This window comes from Trichoderma breve, chromosome 2 (assembly GCF_028502605.1).
Source record: "Trichoderma breve strain T069 chromosome 2, whole genome shotgun sequence".
Lineage (NCBI taxonomy): Eukaryota > Fungi > Ascomycota > Sordariomycetes > Hypocreales > Hypocreaceae > Trichoderma > Trichoderma breve.
The window spans coordinates 2645008-2660901 of NC_079233.1; the positions used below are offsets into that span (position 1 = coordinate 2645008).

The 15894-nt window shown below is 51.6% G+C and overlaps 2 protein-coding genes across 2 annotated transcripts; both read right to left on the reverse strand.

Moving 5' to 3' along the window:
* Positions 1 to 233: 233 nt before the first annotated feature.
* On the reverse strand, positions 234 to 3025 carry T069G_03027 (sodium/hydrogen exchanger family domain-containing protein; the record flags this gene model as incomplete). The annotated part of the gene is made up of 5 exons (XM_056170237.1): positions 234 to 1577; positions 1639 to 2201; positions 2258 to 2357; positions 2416 to 2832; positions 2894 to 3025. 5 exons carry the CDS (start codon positions 3023 to 3025, stop codon positions 234 to 236), a joined length of 2556 nt encoding a protein of 851 aa, XP_056031129.1.
* Positions 3026 to 5789: 2764 nt separating this feature from the next.
* On the reverse strand, positions 5790 to 7528 carry T069G_03028 (UDP-glucoronosyl and UDP-glucosyl transferase domain-containing protein; the record flags this gene model as incomplete). Its single annotated transcript, XM_056170238.1, has 3 exons — positions 5790 to 6066; positions 6203 to 6823; positions 6888 to 7528. The coding sequence occupies 3 exons, from the start codon at positions 7526 to 7528 to the stop codon at positions 5790 to 5792; spliced, it is 1539 nt and encodes a 512-aa protein (XP_056031130.1).
* Positions 7529 to 15894: the final 8366 nt, after the last annotated feature.

The window sequence follows — 15894 nt, forward strand, 5'->3', positions numbered from 1 at the left end:
CTCGAAACTGTTGCAGAAAACATAGGGTTCCATCGTGAACTCTGTCATAGGTAACGCACATGTCACAACGGGGGACAGTGTACAGTGCAAAAACAGCATGGCTGTAGTGGTATTGCCAATAAATAACTCGAGATGCAGCTAGTACATAAATATCAAATCTGCAGGTCCGTTATGCAGACGTATAGACTAGTAAATACTCCAAAGCACCATGTCCAAAAGAGGTATCATATCCATCATGACGAACCAGCGCCTACCTGTAGCTTGGCCTGCACAACCAGCAGATCCGTCGTCACACCACTAGCAACAAAGTGGGAAGCAAGGGTACCCAAGCAGCTCTGCACATCCTCTCTCGGTCTGTTTGCAAGCTTTCCTTCATCCAACTTGACTCCACCGCTGCGGCTCAAAACAACCAAGGTTGGGTTCGAGACATCCGTCTCGGTGGCGCTAGGAGCTGCGTCGGCATGGCTGAGCAGCTCTTCAACTGTGGGAGCAACAGAGAACTTCTCAACCTTGATCCGGGAAGCTGTATCGCGGGGAAGCTTGCCCATGACTGCATCAAGAATGTTGTCGCCTGCTGATGCGGACTTCTCAGAAAGCTCAGAAACGTTGATGATGGTTGCAGTTACGCGCTCGCGCTCGAGCAGTTGGATAACCAATTGAAGAGCGAAATTGTCGTCGCGTCCACCAAAGTAGACGAAGAAGATATTTTGAGTACGGGCAACAAGGGGGGCAGTCGGGAACTCGTGTTTCGCAACGTCATACGAGTATTGTCGGCGAGCATTGGCCTGTTCTTGGCCCTTGTTCTTGACGTCGTCTCGGCTTCGAGTGAAGAAGATGCCGACATTGTGGTCAATGGAGCGAAGAACCGACCTGACAAACGACAGATAGGTAGATGCAAGCCTGTCTTCGACATTTGCAGAAGCAATAATCTGCGCATCTCCCATGCTACCGGTCTCGGTCCACGGCATGAGGAGGAGATCTGACGACATGTTGGATGAGCGGGAAACAAGAGCCTCTGCAAAGCGATCCTCCGGCATAATGGCAACCTCTCCAGAGGCTGAGATGTTGTGAAGCTGGCTGACGCTGCGGAAAATGTTGACAACGGGATCGTGCCTGGTGTATTCGTCGACCTGAGCCACCGTCATGACGGAAGAGTCACGATCTGTCAATTCGAGGAGTCGAAGACCATGAGCTCGAACAGGACCTTTGAGTACGTCCTCGTAACTTCTCTTTGAGCTTTCTTCGGATGTTCCGCTTGGGGTTTCTACGAAGCGAGAGCTTCCAAATAACGAAAGAAGGTTGAGCAATGCGGGCATGTTGTCCAGTCTAAGGTAAACAAGTAGCCGCCTGATTCTCTGGGAGGTCGCATCTGTTTCAGGTGTGACGTTGACTTGGGTAATCGCAGCACCAGTATCCCAATCAATCTCGCCACGCTTCCAGGCGGCAATCTTCTTCTGATACCAAGGAGGGTAGAGGAAGGAGACGACGGGGGTTGTGAAGAAGGTGGTGAGAAGGGCCATGACGACAAAGATGGTAAAGGTCCTGACGCTGAGAATCTGGGCTTGAAGACCAATGTTCTAGAAAGTATAGATGTCAGCGTACTTCTTGGTAAAAAGGGCTGTTTCCGTATCAACTTACCAAAACAATAAGTTCCACAAGACCTTTGCAACTCATCAGGACACCAATGGCGAATGATTCTCTCCAAACCAGACCATTCAGACGAGCCGCAAGAGACGCACCAATGATCTTGGTGATGAGGGCGACAAAGGTAGTAGCAAAGACATAGCCCCAGGCGGTTCCACTGTTGAGGAGGCCCAGATTGGTGCTGAGACCAGAGAGGGTAAAGTAAAGAGGCAGGAAAATGGAACCAACGAGATCTTCCATCTTCTCAATGACACGGATATTGAAGCCATGCTCACGTGGAATCACCAAACCAACAACAAATCCTCCAAAGATGGGATGAATTCCAATGATTCCCGTGAAGAAGGCAGAGGTGAGAGCGATGAGGAGAATGAGGGCGATGGCACTCTGAGAAGGGCCATTCTCTAAGTTGTTCGTTTTCCGCAGCACAAATCGCAAGGTGGGTTTGACAATGACAACGAGGAGAATGACATAGCCGATGGCAACGAGAAGAATCCACAGCGCCGTGAGTCCCTTGCCAGCGTTAACTAGAGCAACGCAGAGGGCCAGCAAGATCCATCCTAAGACACCATGTAAGTAGAAGTCACATGCCAACAAGATGCCAAGTTGTGCTTACCGACGACATCGTTTGCAACACCCGCAGACAGAGTAATAACACCGACTGGGGTGTCGAGCAGCTTCAGTTCGGTCAAGATACGGCAAAGCACCGGGAAAGCCTAAAGGTCCCCATGTTAGCTTCACAAAACGGCGAATTGGACAAGTCGAAGGACTTACGGTGATGGCAACTGCAATACCGACGAACAGCATATAGACGCTAAAGTCAATGGGCTTGATGCCGGGGTCATCGCGAAAAGCATTATAAATGCCCCAAGCCAGACCGCAGCCAACGCCAAAGGGCAAGGCCAATCCAGCAAAGGCGACGGAGGTGGCCACACGCCAGTTGCTCAGCAAAAATCGGACATCGGTCTCAAGACCAATCATGAACAGGTAGAGAACAAGACCCAAGTTTGCCACCAGAGTAAGGTTGGGGATTGAAGCAGCGGGAAAGATGGCATCCTTGAAACCGGGGATATGGCCCATTACAGAGGGACCAAGGATGATTCCTCCGATGACCTCGGCAATTACCCGGGGCTGACGGATCTTGGACAGAGGCCAATGCAGGATATGGCAGAGGATGACGATGAGTCCGACCTGTATGCGCCTGTGTCAACATTGCATGATATCAACTAGCAAGTGGAAAGGCTGTACTGACCTGGATGATGAAGATGGTGAGAGGGTTCTTCGGATCGTACACGGACGGATTTGCGCCTTCCAGGACACCGCCTTGCGGCGCGACCCGGACGGTCGAGGTTGGCGCAGCTGAAGCTGTCGTTGCGGTCGCCATGGTGAGAGTCGTTTATTTACAATCGAGGTTGCGGCAACAGTGCGGCCTCGGGGGCTCAAGCTGGAATGCGGGATGAGTCGCCCCGATGAAGCTCCCACAGTAAAGACGCGGGGCCGGCGCGCAGACAAGCTCAGAGTTGTCGACACTCTGGCTGGCAAGTTGGTGAGGATATGAGAGGGATTATATCCAAAAGAAGAACGGGCTTCCTTCTCGCGAGAGAGAGAAGATGGAGATTGAAAAGAAAAGAAGAGGAAGAGGAAGAGGAAGAGGATCACTAAATGGTGACATGACACTAGACTAGGAGTTGAGGCGCTTCAGCGGGCTTACAAGGGTCGTTCTCCGCTATCTTGGCCGCTGAAAGGCTGAAAGGACCACTGATCAGTTGACAGGATGAAGGCATCCAAGCCCAGTTTAGTGGAGGCGAGCACTAGCAGGATTGATGCTTGGCGCCACGCGTTGGAGTTGGAGATGCTGCCCATGTGATGACGTTATACGCACTGTGAAGAGTACATGTATCTTGGACAGTTGAGGACTTGGGATTGTAAAGCGCCGCTCAATTGCATGATTGCTGGTGCTTACGGGAGTGCAGATACTGAATATTGATTTTCACATCAAGCATCAAATCCAATGATTCGATGAATTCCCCGTCAAATCAGCAAGGGTACGTTATCAAAGGCCTTGACAATACCCTCCTCCTATCTCCAGATAGCTCAAGCGAGACGCACAACCTCCGACAAGACAGAATATCGATCCATACAACAAAGAGGCCATCATGCTCTTACATGTACTGTAAACTACCAGCCAAAACGGACTCTCTTCGAGACTTACATGGGCCATGATACCATCGCCGCCGTCTCGGCCAAGATTGAACCACAACTTGCTCGTGATGTTTGCTGCAGCTTGAAGGGGGTGTCATGCTCGAAGCTTCAACTGCACCATCCAAGTAAGACGCGCGCTCCCATCGGCCCCCAAAGAGGATTCATGCATATGCAGCATGCGTCGATGCAACTCTTGGGTGCTACGGAATATTACATCAAATTGAATCACGCACTAGGGAGGGGAAATGCTTGTCTGTGCTTTGCAAACACGCCGAGAGAGATAGTATCTTGCTCAACCGCATCTATCCGTGGGAGCTTTACCTTGAACCCGGGCACATTCTCAGTGCTGATTGCGTCATATCTCATCTCGCCTTTTTATTTCCATCCATATTGATACGAAGTCACCTCTCTTTACAGCCAAATTCCCGGGGCCATAGCCACCCAGGGTTCATGGGTAATGCCTGTCTGTCGTTAGATAAACCCGTAGAGTTGCGGTCTGTGCTCTTCGAGGAATCTCCAGTCACCCCCGCACAGTCTTCATTGTTCTACTGTACAGCAATTGAGCCCGTGCCTATCGCTCTGATTCTGTATTGTTGCGCGCACGCTAACACTGCCAAGCATCACACAGTTGAACCGAATCAGAACTCGCTCGTGGCTCTAGTTAGACAAGAGACACACAGCGGCCCGGTGTCTCACAAACTTTAATTCTTGGAGAGTCGCAGCTGAATGTAACGCTATCCAGGTACATGCAAGACTTGCAGCAACTCCAAGATCGGCATCAACTCTTGCAGAACCTGGCAACGAGTTGCTTCTACGAACAAGTCTCTGACAAGAAGCGCTCTTGCCAAGCGCCAAGGTGCGGGTTTCAAACAGAATGCTCCTCCTCGTATCACCAGCATCAAGTCTATGGCTTGAACAGTGTCGTTGTTTTGAGTCCTGAGTCCAAAAAGGCCCCCAAGTCCAGTCGCATAGCGCGTTTGCCTCGAACAATTGGGCTCAACAGCAAAACCAACGTGAGTTGGCAATTATAGCATCTGTAGCACATATGCCTCGACCCGTCGTGTTACCGTATCTTCTTCACTGTGCTCCGTTCCCCATACAAACCCCGCAACTTGATGGAGCTCCGCCCGTTCACTCTTGGCTTCAACGCTTGATGACGCTGATGGACCCTGCATGGGCAATCGTTTGAGACTCTTTTTTGCGTGCATAGCTCTTTGACGGTTCCACTTCTACCAGTTCATATAGAATTATTGTCCAATATTAGCTTCTTCACGCAACCTAGTTAGATCAAGATCATTTGCAAGTACTTGAATCCAAGTCAATGGAACCATTCAAAATCTTAAAAGAGTATTAATAGCCGTCTATGAACATCGGAGAATATCAAAGAGTACGGCAGATAAGAAATAGCGGCACAGTCCAACATCGCATTCAAGCCAAGGACGCCACCTTGCTCAGCCGTAGCTGAATGGCGTTGTCCAACACTGTTTCACCCTCACTGTTATGCAACATATGTTTGACACTCAGCTTATCCAGCTGAAGAATGCGAAAGGGGAATTTTAACATTCTATTAACCTTGTTCTATTCCTCCCGACACAATTCGCCATCATCAGCAGATCCCAAACATCAATGCCGCCACAAAAAGCTAAAACCCGCACACTCTATCTCATGATCCCGCTTGACCAACCGCAGACCCGAAACTAACCTCCGCACCCCAAAGTGTGGAGAAAGACGCGGCACCAGATCTCTGGGAAGCAATCAATCAAATTAAATCCTAAAGTCCGGGGGCCATCAGGTGGTCTTCCCAAGCGCCCTGCTAACGTCCGTGATATATGAGCAACTACATAAGCCAAGACAAATTTGTGTGTAAATCCGTGCCCACTCTGCCAAAGAGCAAACACCGCCATGTACATTATAAGAAAGTGTATCGTCTCAGACGGTCACACTCCTCATTTTCCACCAGCTGCCATCTCAGCAACCAGTTGAGCTGCCAGCTTTCGGCCCCCATATTCGTGTCCCTTGTGCGCAATCGCCTTGGCATTCTGGCGCATTGCCATGCTCTTGTTGCCACTCAGTGCCTCCAGGAATGCCTCGGTCAAGACTGCAGCCTCCCACTCCGGCGCAGTCTTCTTGTTGGGCCAGATACCGACGCCAAGATACTCTGCCGTCTGTGCATAGTTGTAATGGTCTGCCCATAGCGGGAGTACGACGCTCGGGATGCCGGCTCTGTCCGATTTTCAATCCGTATTAGTGGAACTTGAAAAATGTTTGCTAGACAGGGCTAGGGAGGAAAGGGGTTCAATGGTGGCAGGAGAGAGATAAGGGATGGGAGCATTAAACATTCAATACTGAAGCAACTTACAGGATCGTCTCATAGAAGCAGTTGGCACCTCCATGATGCACCGACACCGCGATATCACCAGTGTTGTACAAAGACGTCGGATCAACATCCAGCCACGTCTCCAGCCGCAGCCGACCCTCATCAACATACTTCTTCGCCGCTCCCAAGAAGTCGTCGCCATACTTACCCGCCTTGCGTAGCTTCCACAAGATCTGCACATCTGTGGCATCCAGCACGGCAGCAATCGCCTCCGCCATGACGATAGCCCTCGGCTCCTCATATCGAAACGCGCTGCCCAAGTTGACGAGGATCGTCGGGGCCTTCTTGATCCAGCCCGTCAGCTCGGCGCTTTGTGTCTCAGCCGGCGCCACGTCGAGAACCAGAGGGCCAACTATACGAAAGTTATCCGGGATATATTCGAGAGGGTAGCCTGCTTCGGGGTAGCTCATGGCGATCCACGGAACGTCCTTTCGATACATTTCGAAGAGGTTGACGGCTTGCGGGATTCCCTTTCCCTGGAGCGAAGAGCGCTTGTTCTTGATGGCTGGAGACGTGAGGAACTTGATGATGAAGTACAGTTGCTGATATATGTTGGTCGGGACATCTTTCCAGGGAATTGGGAAAGGAAGACCCGAAGCAATCCTGATCCCGAAGTGTCAATTGTTTCCCTCATACAACATCTAGTTACCAGTGCAAATACACTCACCCAGGATATTTCCAAAAGTGCCCTCCTCGGGGCTGTACGGCGCTGATGAGGTCTACCAAAGCATTCGGAGTGATGTAGGCACGCGTTCGATTGAGGTTCACAGCGGCATCAATACTTGGTCGGAGCAATGAATCGAGAATCACGACAGCAGGATCAACCTTTTGGATAATATCCACAGTCTGTTGATACAGGCTCAGATGTGCTTCGTCTGACCATGCCGTCATGAAGAACGGGACCATCTGTGCAAACGCCTTCAGCCCAGGCATTCCCGGCGGTGTCACAATCTCCAACAAGCTTCCCATGGCCTTAATTTCGTCCACTAGGCTCGGAGCTTCGAATTGGTGCCAGTGTATCTTTGCCTCTGGGTTGTATACCTTGGCATTCTCCGAGATACGCTCAATGTCCGATGCTATGCCGGAGAAGGAAGCATAGTGCACCTCAACCGACGGATGGTTCTCTACCAGTGCCGAGACCGTGGCGAGATGCGCGTTGCACAGCCCGTGATGGCTGTCTGTGACGATAAGAACCGTGTTGTTGCGGCCACTGATCAACACTTCGTCTTCTTGAGCAGACTGTCTGGCAAGAAAGACACCAACGAGTGCGGCAAGGATGGCGAAGACAACTACTGCCCGCCGAAACATTTTTGCAAAATCAAAGCTGATATCAAAACAAACAATAGCAGAAATGCGTCAACACGCGCTCAGTTGAAGAGATTGTAGAAGAGATTGTAGAAGAACAATGTGTCTGGAGTTCTACTCTCTTCTTAATAGATTCATGACAAACAGTTCACTAGACACAGCAACTGTTCAGACACGAGTTGATTCCCCTGGTTTTGGACGCCACTCAGCTCCAACCCGAAGGAAGCGGGGTCCATTGGTGTCTCACAACTCTGCTGCATGCCTTATCTTCCAATTGCAACTTCAAACGCGAGTACGATGAACCTCTGCCTTGACCGCAAGACGACGATCCAAAACCCGGCCATTTCGTAGCAATAAGGCAACAATATTCGAACTGGTCCACTTGAATCATTGTTTTTTTTTTTTCGCGTTTCATCCTCCGAACACGCACTTGCATGCGCTTCTACTGTACGAACACGCAGCCCGTCAAACTACGGGTGTTAGCAGCAAAATAGCATCAATCTACCGAGTACATATACGCGTATTTTGAGCGGACGGTACGAGTAAATGCCGCTGACCTTTGTCGTGTCAGCAACATACGCGTATTTTCGGCCATATTTGCAAGTTTGATAGGTCATCTCATTGAGCATGTTCAAACCAGCCGGCCCCAAAAGTCGTTAGCTATTACGAGCAGACACTGTAATCCGTACGCGTCAGAAGCTGATTTGTTGGAGATTGCGGTTTGGCAGGTTCAGCTGCCGGCTATCGGCAAGATTCACGTTTGTCAAGGGTTCAAGGTTATTTTCTCAAGGCCAACCTTTGGTTGATGCCTGGATACCCCGCGAGTTTGCCGTGCCCACATATCATCTCCCGGCAATGCCCAGCTCGGATCCGTACTCCCTACATGTGCTGAAGCCGTGAAAGTTCTTTGTGGAAATGTCTCAAATACACGTACCGTGCTGTACTCGTACGAGTAACTGCCAGGATTCATCGTGTTTATCTAGTGGAGCACCGGCACCTCATTTTAAATTGCAAGTCCATGTGTATCCTCGGCTATGTCTCCCTACGGAGCCCGGATACCGAATTTTCCAAGCCGGAGCCAGTGCCGGTCCTTGCTTGACTTTACGAGTCTCCATCAACCTATACATGGTGACACAATGTTGCTCGGCTTAAGCCGGTGTATCGCATTACGCTGGTTCACACACTACATAGCCACGATGACTCTGTTTCCATCAACACTGAGAAAGGGGCACAAAGAGAACAATGCACGCGTATTTAAAATGACAAAATCAAGTTCTTAAATTAGTCCCTACCTATTAGGTAAAAGCAAAACACTCGCCAAAACGCCGACAGAGTCATGAACATGAATGCTATCCAGGGTAGGCCGGATAGTCCTCGAACCGTCGACCATCAGCCGCACACTATTTACAACTACCGACTAGGAAGTGTGAGAAGAAGAAAACAACGGGGACAACGCTATATCCTAAATAAAGCTAGAATAACCAAACCCAACCAATCCCCGTGTCTCGCGTTTTCCCATATCCGTTACCCAAGGCTACATATCAGCCTCGTTGTTAACCGGCTTGTTGAATTGAACAGCCTAAAGCCGAGCTTTATCCAAGCCTCATTGCCTATGTTTCGTGACGGGTTTAGAAAGGATATGCTACCCTATATGTATCCTATTTTAAATGCAGATGTATGCTTTTGGCTATTTTCATATATCATCCCGAGCCAACTTGTACCATTTTGCCGTCCAACAATCCGTACCACAAACCTCTCAGCCTAAAGGACCAAAACTCCGCGCTCTTACAAATGACGCGACTTAAACACTCAAAGTCGACAACTCAAGGATCAAGACAAGAGCGCATACTCATGACCTCATTCACATATTCACATGAAAAACGGCCAAACTTATAAATCCTTCCCAAACCCCTCAGTAACATCCAAAATCCCAATCCAGTCGCCGAAAACTCCCAATTAAGCATACTCTATCTAGATCCCTTCCGGTATTCCGTATATGCCTTTTCCCACACAACCACATACACAGAGATAGCCTTCCGCGCGTTCCGCAACGCCGCAATGGGGGTGTGTGTGGTGTCACACGCACGCAACATCCTCCTCCCCCATGCAAATAGATAGGCCAAACTTCCATTGCAACCCTTGATTTCACCGTGAGAGCCTGCATGCATGGAAAATAGGAAATAGTAATAGTCCTACGTACATGTACAGATTTTAATCGGATTTGCTTCCGCTTCCCTCCCCCACGTACGGAAGGGGATGCCATGCCTCACAGAACCCCATCCCACATATTCACCAATCGCTGCTTGAATATATTCAATAATCTTGCTTTTCCGCCCCCAATGGTTGCCCACTCTTCCAAGGGAAGGATAGATATAGTAATCACCCTCCCCCAAAAACGTTGAGTGAGATTTCATATCCTGGGGCACTTAGAACACAACCACCCATATACGTACTGTTTTTTTCTTCTTTCGAGTTTCTCGGCCTCATTCAACGGCTCAATACCACCTCACCAACGCAGATACCAAAACCCTCACGCACCTCCTTCATCAAACCGCCCTCCCAGTCCTCCAACCCGACTGGTCAAAATCTCTAGATGAAGGATCGGCACCAGGGTCCATCCTTTAATGCCAACTTCGCCTGCCATTGGAGCAATCCATTTGTTCCCGTCACAGAGTCCTTCAATGCAATATAAAACCCGCGGAACAGCTAAACAAGTGTACAAAACGCGGCTCTCGCATCTCATTGGTACACACACAACACGCCGAACTCCAAAAAAAAGGAGCCACACCAAAACGAGAGGAAGGGGAGGCAAGTTACATGCAGTATTTAGAGCCCCGTCTCCAGAAACAATGAAACCCCAGCCTGCAGACCCCAAAAAGACCGGCTTCGGACCCAGGGCCTCAGTCTAGTTACTACTTGTCAACTGCAGGTAGCATTGGGGGAGGGATGACTTGTTGGAGAAGGGGGATGAGGACGAGGGGGGGAGTGTACATTACTTTTTTCTCTGTCCCTCTCTCCCTGCATCATGTACATGTAAGAAACATGGGCAACGAAAAGAAGAATTTCACCGAAGCACGTTGGGCAGATGAAAGAGTGTAACCCTCATCCTGGCCCGTGTGCCTGCAACTGCTACATGATGGTCGATGTTTGGTTCGTTTTTTCTCCGTAACGTGTGTGTCGCTTGTGGCCAAGATGCCAACTTTGTCGATGCTACTACAAGCACATGCGCGAAGCAATCTCATCGCAATTATTTGCCCATCCCTACCCTTATGGTGAGACCACCGTTTACCAGGTATGGGCTTACTTGAGTGGTGGGTTGGTGGTTAGGTGGTATTCCATGTACGCGAGGTAAACACGGATGGAACAGCTTATGCGACGGAAAAACACTTGTTTGCTTGCTCAGCCATGGTTACAAAGTAGTATGCAGAGGTATACAACGGACTGTGCGGGAGTTCTCTCAGCAATTGAGAGCCATCTTTACTCATTCATTGGGCGAGTCTTGCACTCAAGACCGGATTCAACCTATCAAAGAGCAGAGGCGAGAGGATTTCCTTGAATCCTCGATTTGGGGTCCAGACGCGCAGGTGTGGCAGGCCAACCAAAGGAACCCATGCTTGTGTCTGCCCCGGCAATATATTTGCGGTGACGGGACGCCCTCTCATACGTTACTGGTTATTGTGGCTCAAGCACTCATGCACAATGTAGGATTGGGAGATTGGGAGTCACCTTGGCTCGGTCCCGAGCCAACAGAGCACCAACAAAGCACTGGCTCTCGCCGTCGTTGTGCTAGCAACTAGCAACTAGCCCTGCAACAGCAAACGGCTGGGATTGCTCGTAGTGTGGAGGGCGAGACCGTGGCGCAACAGCAGTTGGTGGTAAGATGGGTGGTAATTTCAGGGACACCACCATCTGGAGATGCAGCATCGGGTCGCCACCCCGATCAAGGCACGAAGATCCACCATCCGCTCCCCGTCTATCGATAACTATCGCGATCCTTCTCGCGCTGCTCTTCTCAAAGCATCTGCCATGTCCCAAGCGACATTGGGAGACAAATAGTATCGTGACAGGGAGGGATCACCCACCATTCTCGGGGCCTCTCGGCCATTCAGCATCCCTCTCTGCCATTCTCTCTGCTCACGCTTACCTGCTCTCCGCCACTTACTCTTTTCTCTTCTTCCTTCTACCCATGGGGATGGGCCCGGGGCGTCTGAGTGGGACTCCCCTTTGTTATGCGTTGGGTAGACGGAGCATGTCGTAAATAGTACGTATATACGACCGAGGGCACTCCGCGAGAGTTGCCGGTGCTCGGCGCCTTCTCAATAGTGCACAGGTACTCGTCTATGTACGTAGCAGCAGCTTTGGCGGATACTACAGTACGATGACGAGACGGGGGGTAAAACATACGAGAATTACAGTTGAATATGACTGCAAAGTTAATAATCAGATGGTGCCAGGGGGCGTGCTCTTGAGGCTGCTTGCTTTCGGGGAGAAGCGCGGTGGTTGCTTTTGGGCGGAATGTGGGCTGCCACGATGCTTAGCGGGAGAGCCAAGATTCTGAACTGCTGGTAATCAATGAATTGCACAGGTGAGAGCTCGTCCAAGAACAGAAGTCGATCTCAGGCTTGATTTGGCTGCCGTCGCGATGGCCTCGTATGGGGTCCGCGCGCCGACTGCATGTTAGTACCGAAGGGAGTCTCCCCTCCGGATGCAGCTAACGACAAGCCACATCAGTGCCATGCGCGGTGAACTGCGGACGAACTCTCATCATCAGCATCATCACACTACCAGCATTACCAGAAAGCAGGGAACAAGGCAAGCGAGCTCGGCTGCTGAGCCGGATCTGATGACTGGATGAAGAACAGCTGAAAACTCTGACTGTGATTTCCTGGTCACCGCGTCAGAATATTGGTCCCGTGATGGTAAGGTCAAAAATTTTCTTCACCCCTTCTTCCCCATAATCCCCTGTCCCCCGTACTTTAATCCCTTCATCAGATGAGCAAATACGGGGTCTAGACAATTCACGGCATGTGTCGGCCAGCAGTAGTACTTCCGCGTTGCCAGCCAATGTCTGCCTCGGTACGAACCGATACGTACCTCGCAAGGTCATTTTGGCCAATCAAAGCATGTGCTACGGCAAGGCGGCGCGGCTGAAGGATTTTCTCGTCTCAACTCGGTATGGCGTCCATGTCCCAGAAATCTCCCCTAGAGCCAGCAGAGCGAGTCCCGTAGGCGTGGGAAGGAATTTTTTTTTTCTTCTCTTAGGTACTAACGTGACCTGAAATTTCCAGACGAGCTCCGCATTGTGGGCGGACGTGTGGGGAGTGTTTCGGTCCGGAGACGTGCATGGTGGTGAGGCATGCTAGTGTACGGAGTGCGTGCTGGGGGTGTGCCCGAGCATTGGGTTCGCCTTGTGGTGAGTTTTGTCCATCGATGACAAGCAGCTGAGCCATGATTTGGCATGCCGGCCGTTTTGAGGAGCTACCAGTTGCTTGTTTCTCGTTTGCTCGGTGTATTTGATGTTGGGCCGTAGTTTGTAGCAAGTCGTTTGATGCAGAACCGACTGTTGGCCGCTGACGAGGCAAATAGTAAGGCCGAAAGGGAGAAGCGGCTCGCGCTGCTAGCCCACTCAGCCGCGATGGTTTGTACGGAGTACGAGTACTGTAAACCGAGTTGAAGGTTTGCAGCTTCAAAGTCTCGAGAATCCTGAAACGGCGTGGCGAATTGGCCGGGCAAGTATTAGGGCCATCTACGTTTCGGCCAGAGAGATCCGAGGCAGCTGTGTCGACTCCAGCATCTAGCTCAAACCTCTCTCGTCGCGAGGTGCAGTAGCATCCCGTCGTCAGCCTCGTTGATGGGTAGATCTTGGCGTGGGCCGGCATCATCTGTCACAAACCACTCCGTATGTACGAGCACGAGAATCACACTCCCACCCGGTGTGTGAGGATTGATTGCTAGATGGATTGATTGATTGATGGAGTGCCCGTCGTGCCACTAGTAGCTCGTTATTGTCTGGTAATTCGCATGCGCAACGGCGAGGCATGATCCGATCGAGGGTCATGGGCTGGGCACGCGGTGACTGACGAGGGCTTTGGCGAGAGCACGATCCATGGATGCGCATCCCGTCGAGATCCTTACATGCACCAGTGCTTGGGACGAATCCGGTACCAACACCAGCACTAGCGACCCGGCAAACCGCCGAAGAGGCGCCCGTGATGCGATGTGATGCGGGCAACCAGAGCAGCCAGAGCACGAGGACAGCGATTGAGCGAGTATAGCATGGCGCATGACTCCGCGTATTGCCGTATATCCTTCTCAATGCTCGAGAGCTAGCTGTGCCAGAGTTCGGAGATGACTCCAGATTGCAGATTTGGGCGATGTGCAATTGGCCGCCAAGCCGCCCCTAGCTCGGTCAATTACCAGCATTGACCAAACAGCACAAGGCCTGGAGTAAACTGAGTGAGTCCTGGCAGTGGGAAGAGGGCGCTGGAAGGGCGCTGCTCCGGGCTGAGAGCCGCCCCTCCCACTCCAACCACCAAAAAATGGAGAGGGACCAAAAGGTGGAATAGCGCCGCTGAGTACGACCGAAAATTGCCCTTTGGGAGGCAGCGCCGGCGGTGGCATCTCCAGCTTTTGTTCCCCCGTCTTCCCCCACGCTGGGCCGAGTCGACTGTCAGCACGAGGCCCATGGGGAAAATAGAGTGAGTACGGGGGAGGCGTGATGGAAAAGGCCGAGAAACGATTTCGAGGTCATGCCATGCCATGCCATTCGGCCATGGAGTGACGCTTGCGGCGCGCCGTATTCAGCGACCGGTCAGCATCGATAGCTCCAGTCTGGTCGCTTTGCTTGCCACTCCCACAGCACACCCAGTTGGTTGATCTGTACATGTAGTATTATTAGCACATGCAGTTGTTGGATCGTAAGTCTGGCCATGGTTAGTACAGGACTCGTGCATGCTTGCGCGGGTGTTGGTGGTGTTGTTGTTGTTGCTGTTGCCGCTATGCTTAGACTGATGTTCAGCATCATGACCATCAAAATTTTCCTTCAAGGCTCTTGTTTTTTTCACTCCTCGATGGCAAAGGGTCCGAGCGTCTCGTCTGTCTCGCCATGCCAACGTGACATCTGACATGGGACAGCGATGATCGACGGACGGACCTCGATATTTTTTCCTTGGGGCCATAGACTACGAGGATTAGCTAATCCGGGACTTGGTGTTGGCATCGTCACTGGCGGGCATGGGCATGTCACTGGGATTGATGGGAAAGCACCACCGGCGAGCTACGAGTACAGTAGCACCTACCTTAGCATCCAGCACTGCACGCAGAAGTTCCATCGCGACTTCCATTACGGAGCCTAGCAGTCCCTATTAGCCCTTTGCAGTTTGGCAAGTATGGCAGTATGCATGCACAAGAGAATTGAAGTGCAAGAGCCATCGACGCTAGTGCCCGAGCCGGAGCCCCTCCACCGTACCAGTAATAGCAACTGGCAAGCCACCAGAAGAGACTGTAAGCCATCTCCAGATTCGCTGCTGAATCCAAAATACGAAGCTGATGCGCGGAGTGTGTACCCCAATTTCAAATCACCGCCAGACTATTTACCAGCAGAGTCATGGCAGCAGAGCCAATTCATTGTCCCAGCCAAGCAAAAGGCCGCAGCGAGCCCCAACCGGCCCTTCTCGGCGCTTCTCTGCTTCGTCTGGCTAGGGGTCCAGCCCAGGGCCCAGCCCGCGGCCAATCAGCGCCCGCCGCCGTCTTTGGGCTGCGTCGGCGGTACTTCGTAGCTCAGAAGCCTCCGGGCCCCGCAAATCCCCATGCGGGCTTCCCCAGACGCGTCTGGCCAGCTGCGCAAATAGAGGCCAGGGGGGCCCCTCAATCTCCTTTCGCGGCCCCTTGCCTGAGATGTGGTGCCTTGCCACAATGCCTGCTTCTCGCGTGCGGCGCCACACCCACCCCGGCCCCTTTTTCTTACTCTTTTCGGGGGTGTTGCTGTGTGTGCCTGTGGCTCAGTTTTTTTTTCTTCGGCTCAGGTACATCTTTTTTGGCGCTGGTTGTTTACAGTCGGGCATGTACTCGTACTGCCACAGCATAGCACAGCACCACTGACGGCATGGTTCCGACGTGCAAGGGCAAACCAGGTTGCAGTCAGTCAGTGTCTCGTATGTACATGCTCTCTCCTCTCTCTCTGTTGGTCCAATGGATTCTGGCTTTCGGCTTGGCTCGTGATGAGGATGTGCGCCAATCACCTGTTGCTGTCCCGTCTGCCCGTCCGTGTACGTGTACGGTCCAGCCCATCACTCGGAGAATGCCGTCGAGGCAAAGCTCTGGACCTGGACCTGGACCTGACCTGACCTGATGCGAACCAGATCGGCTCG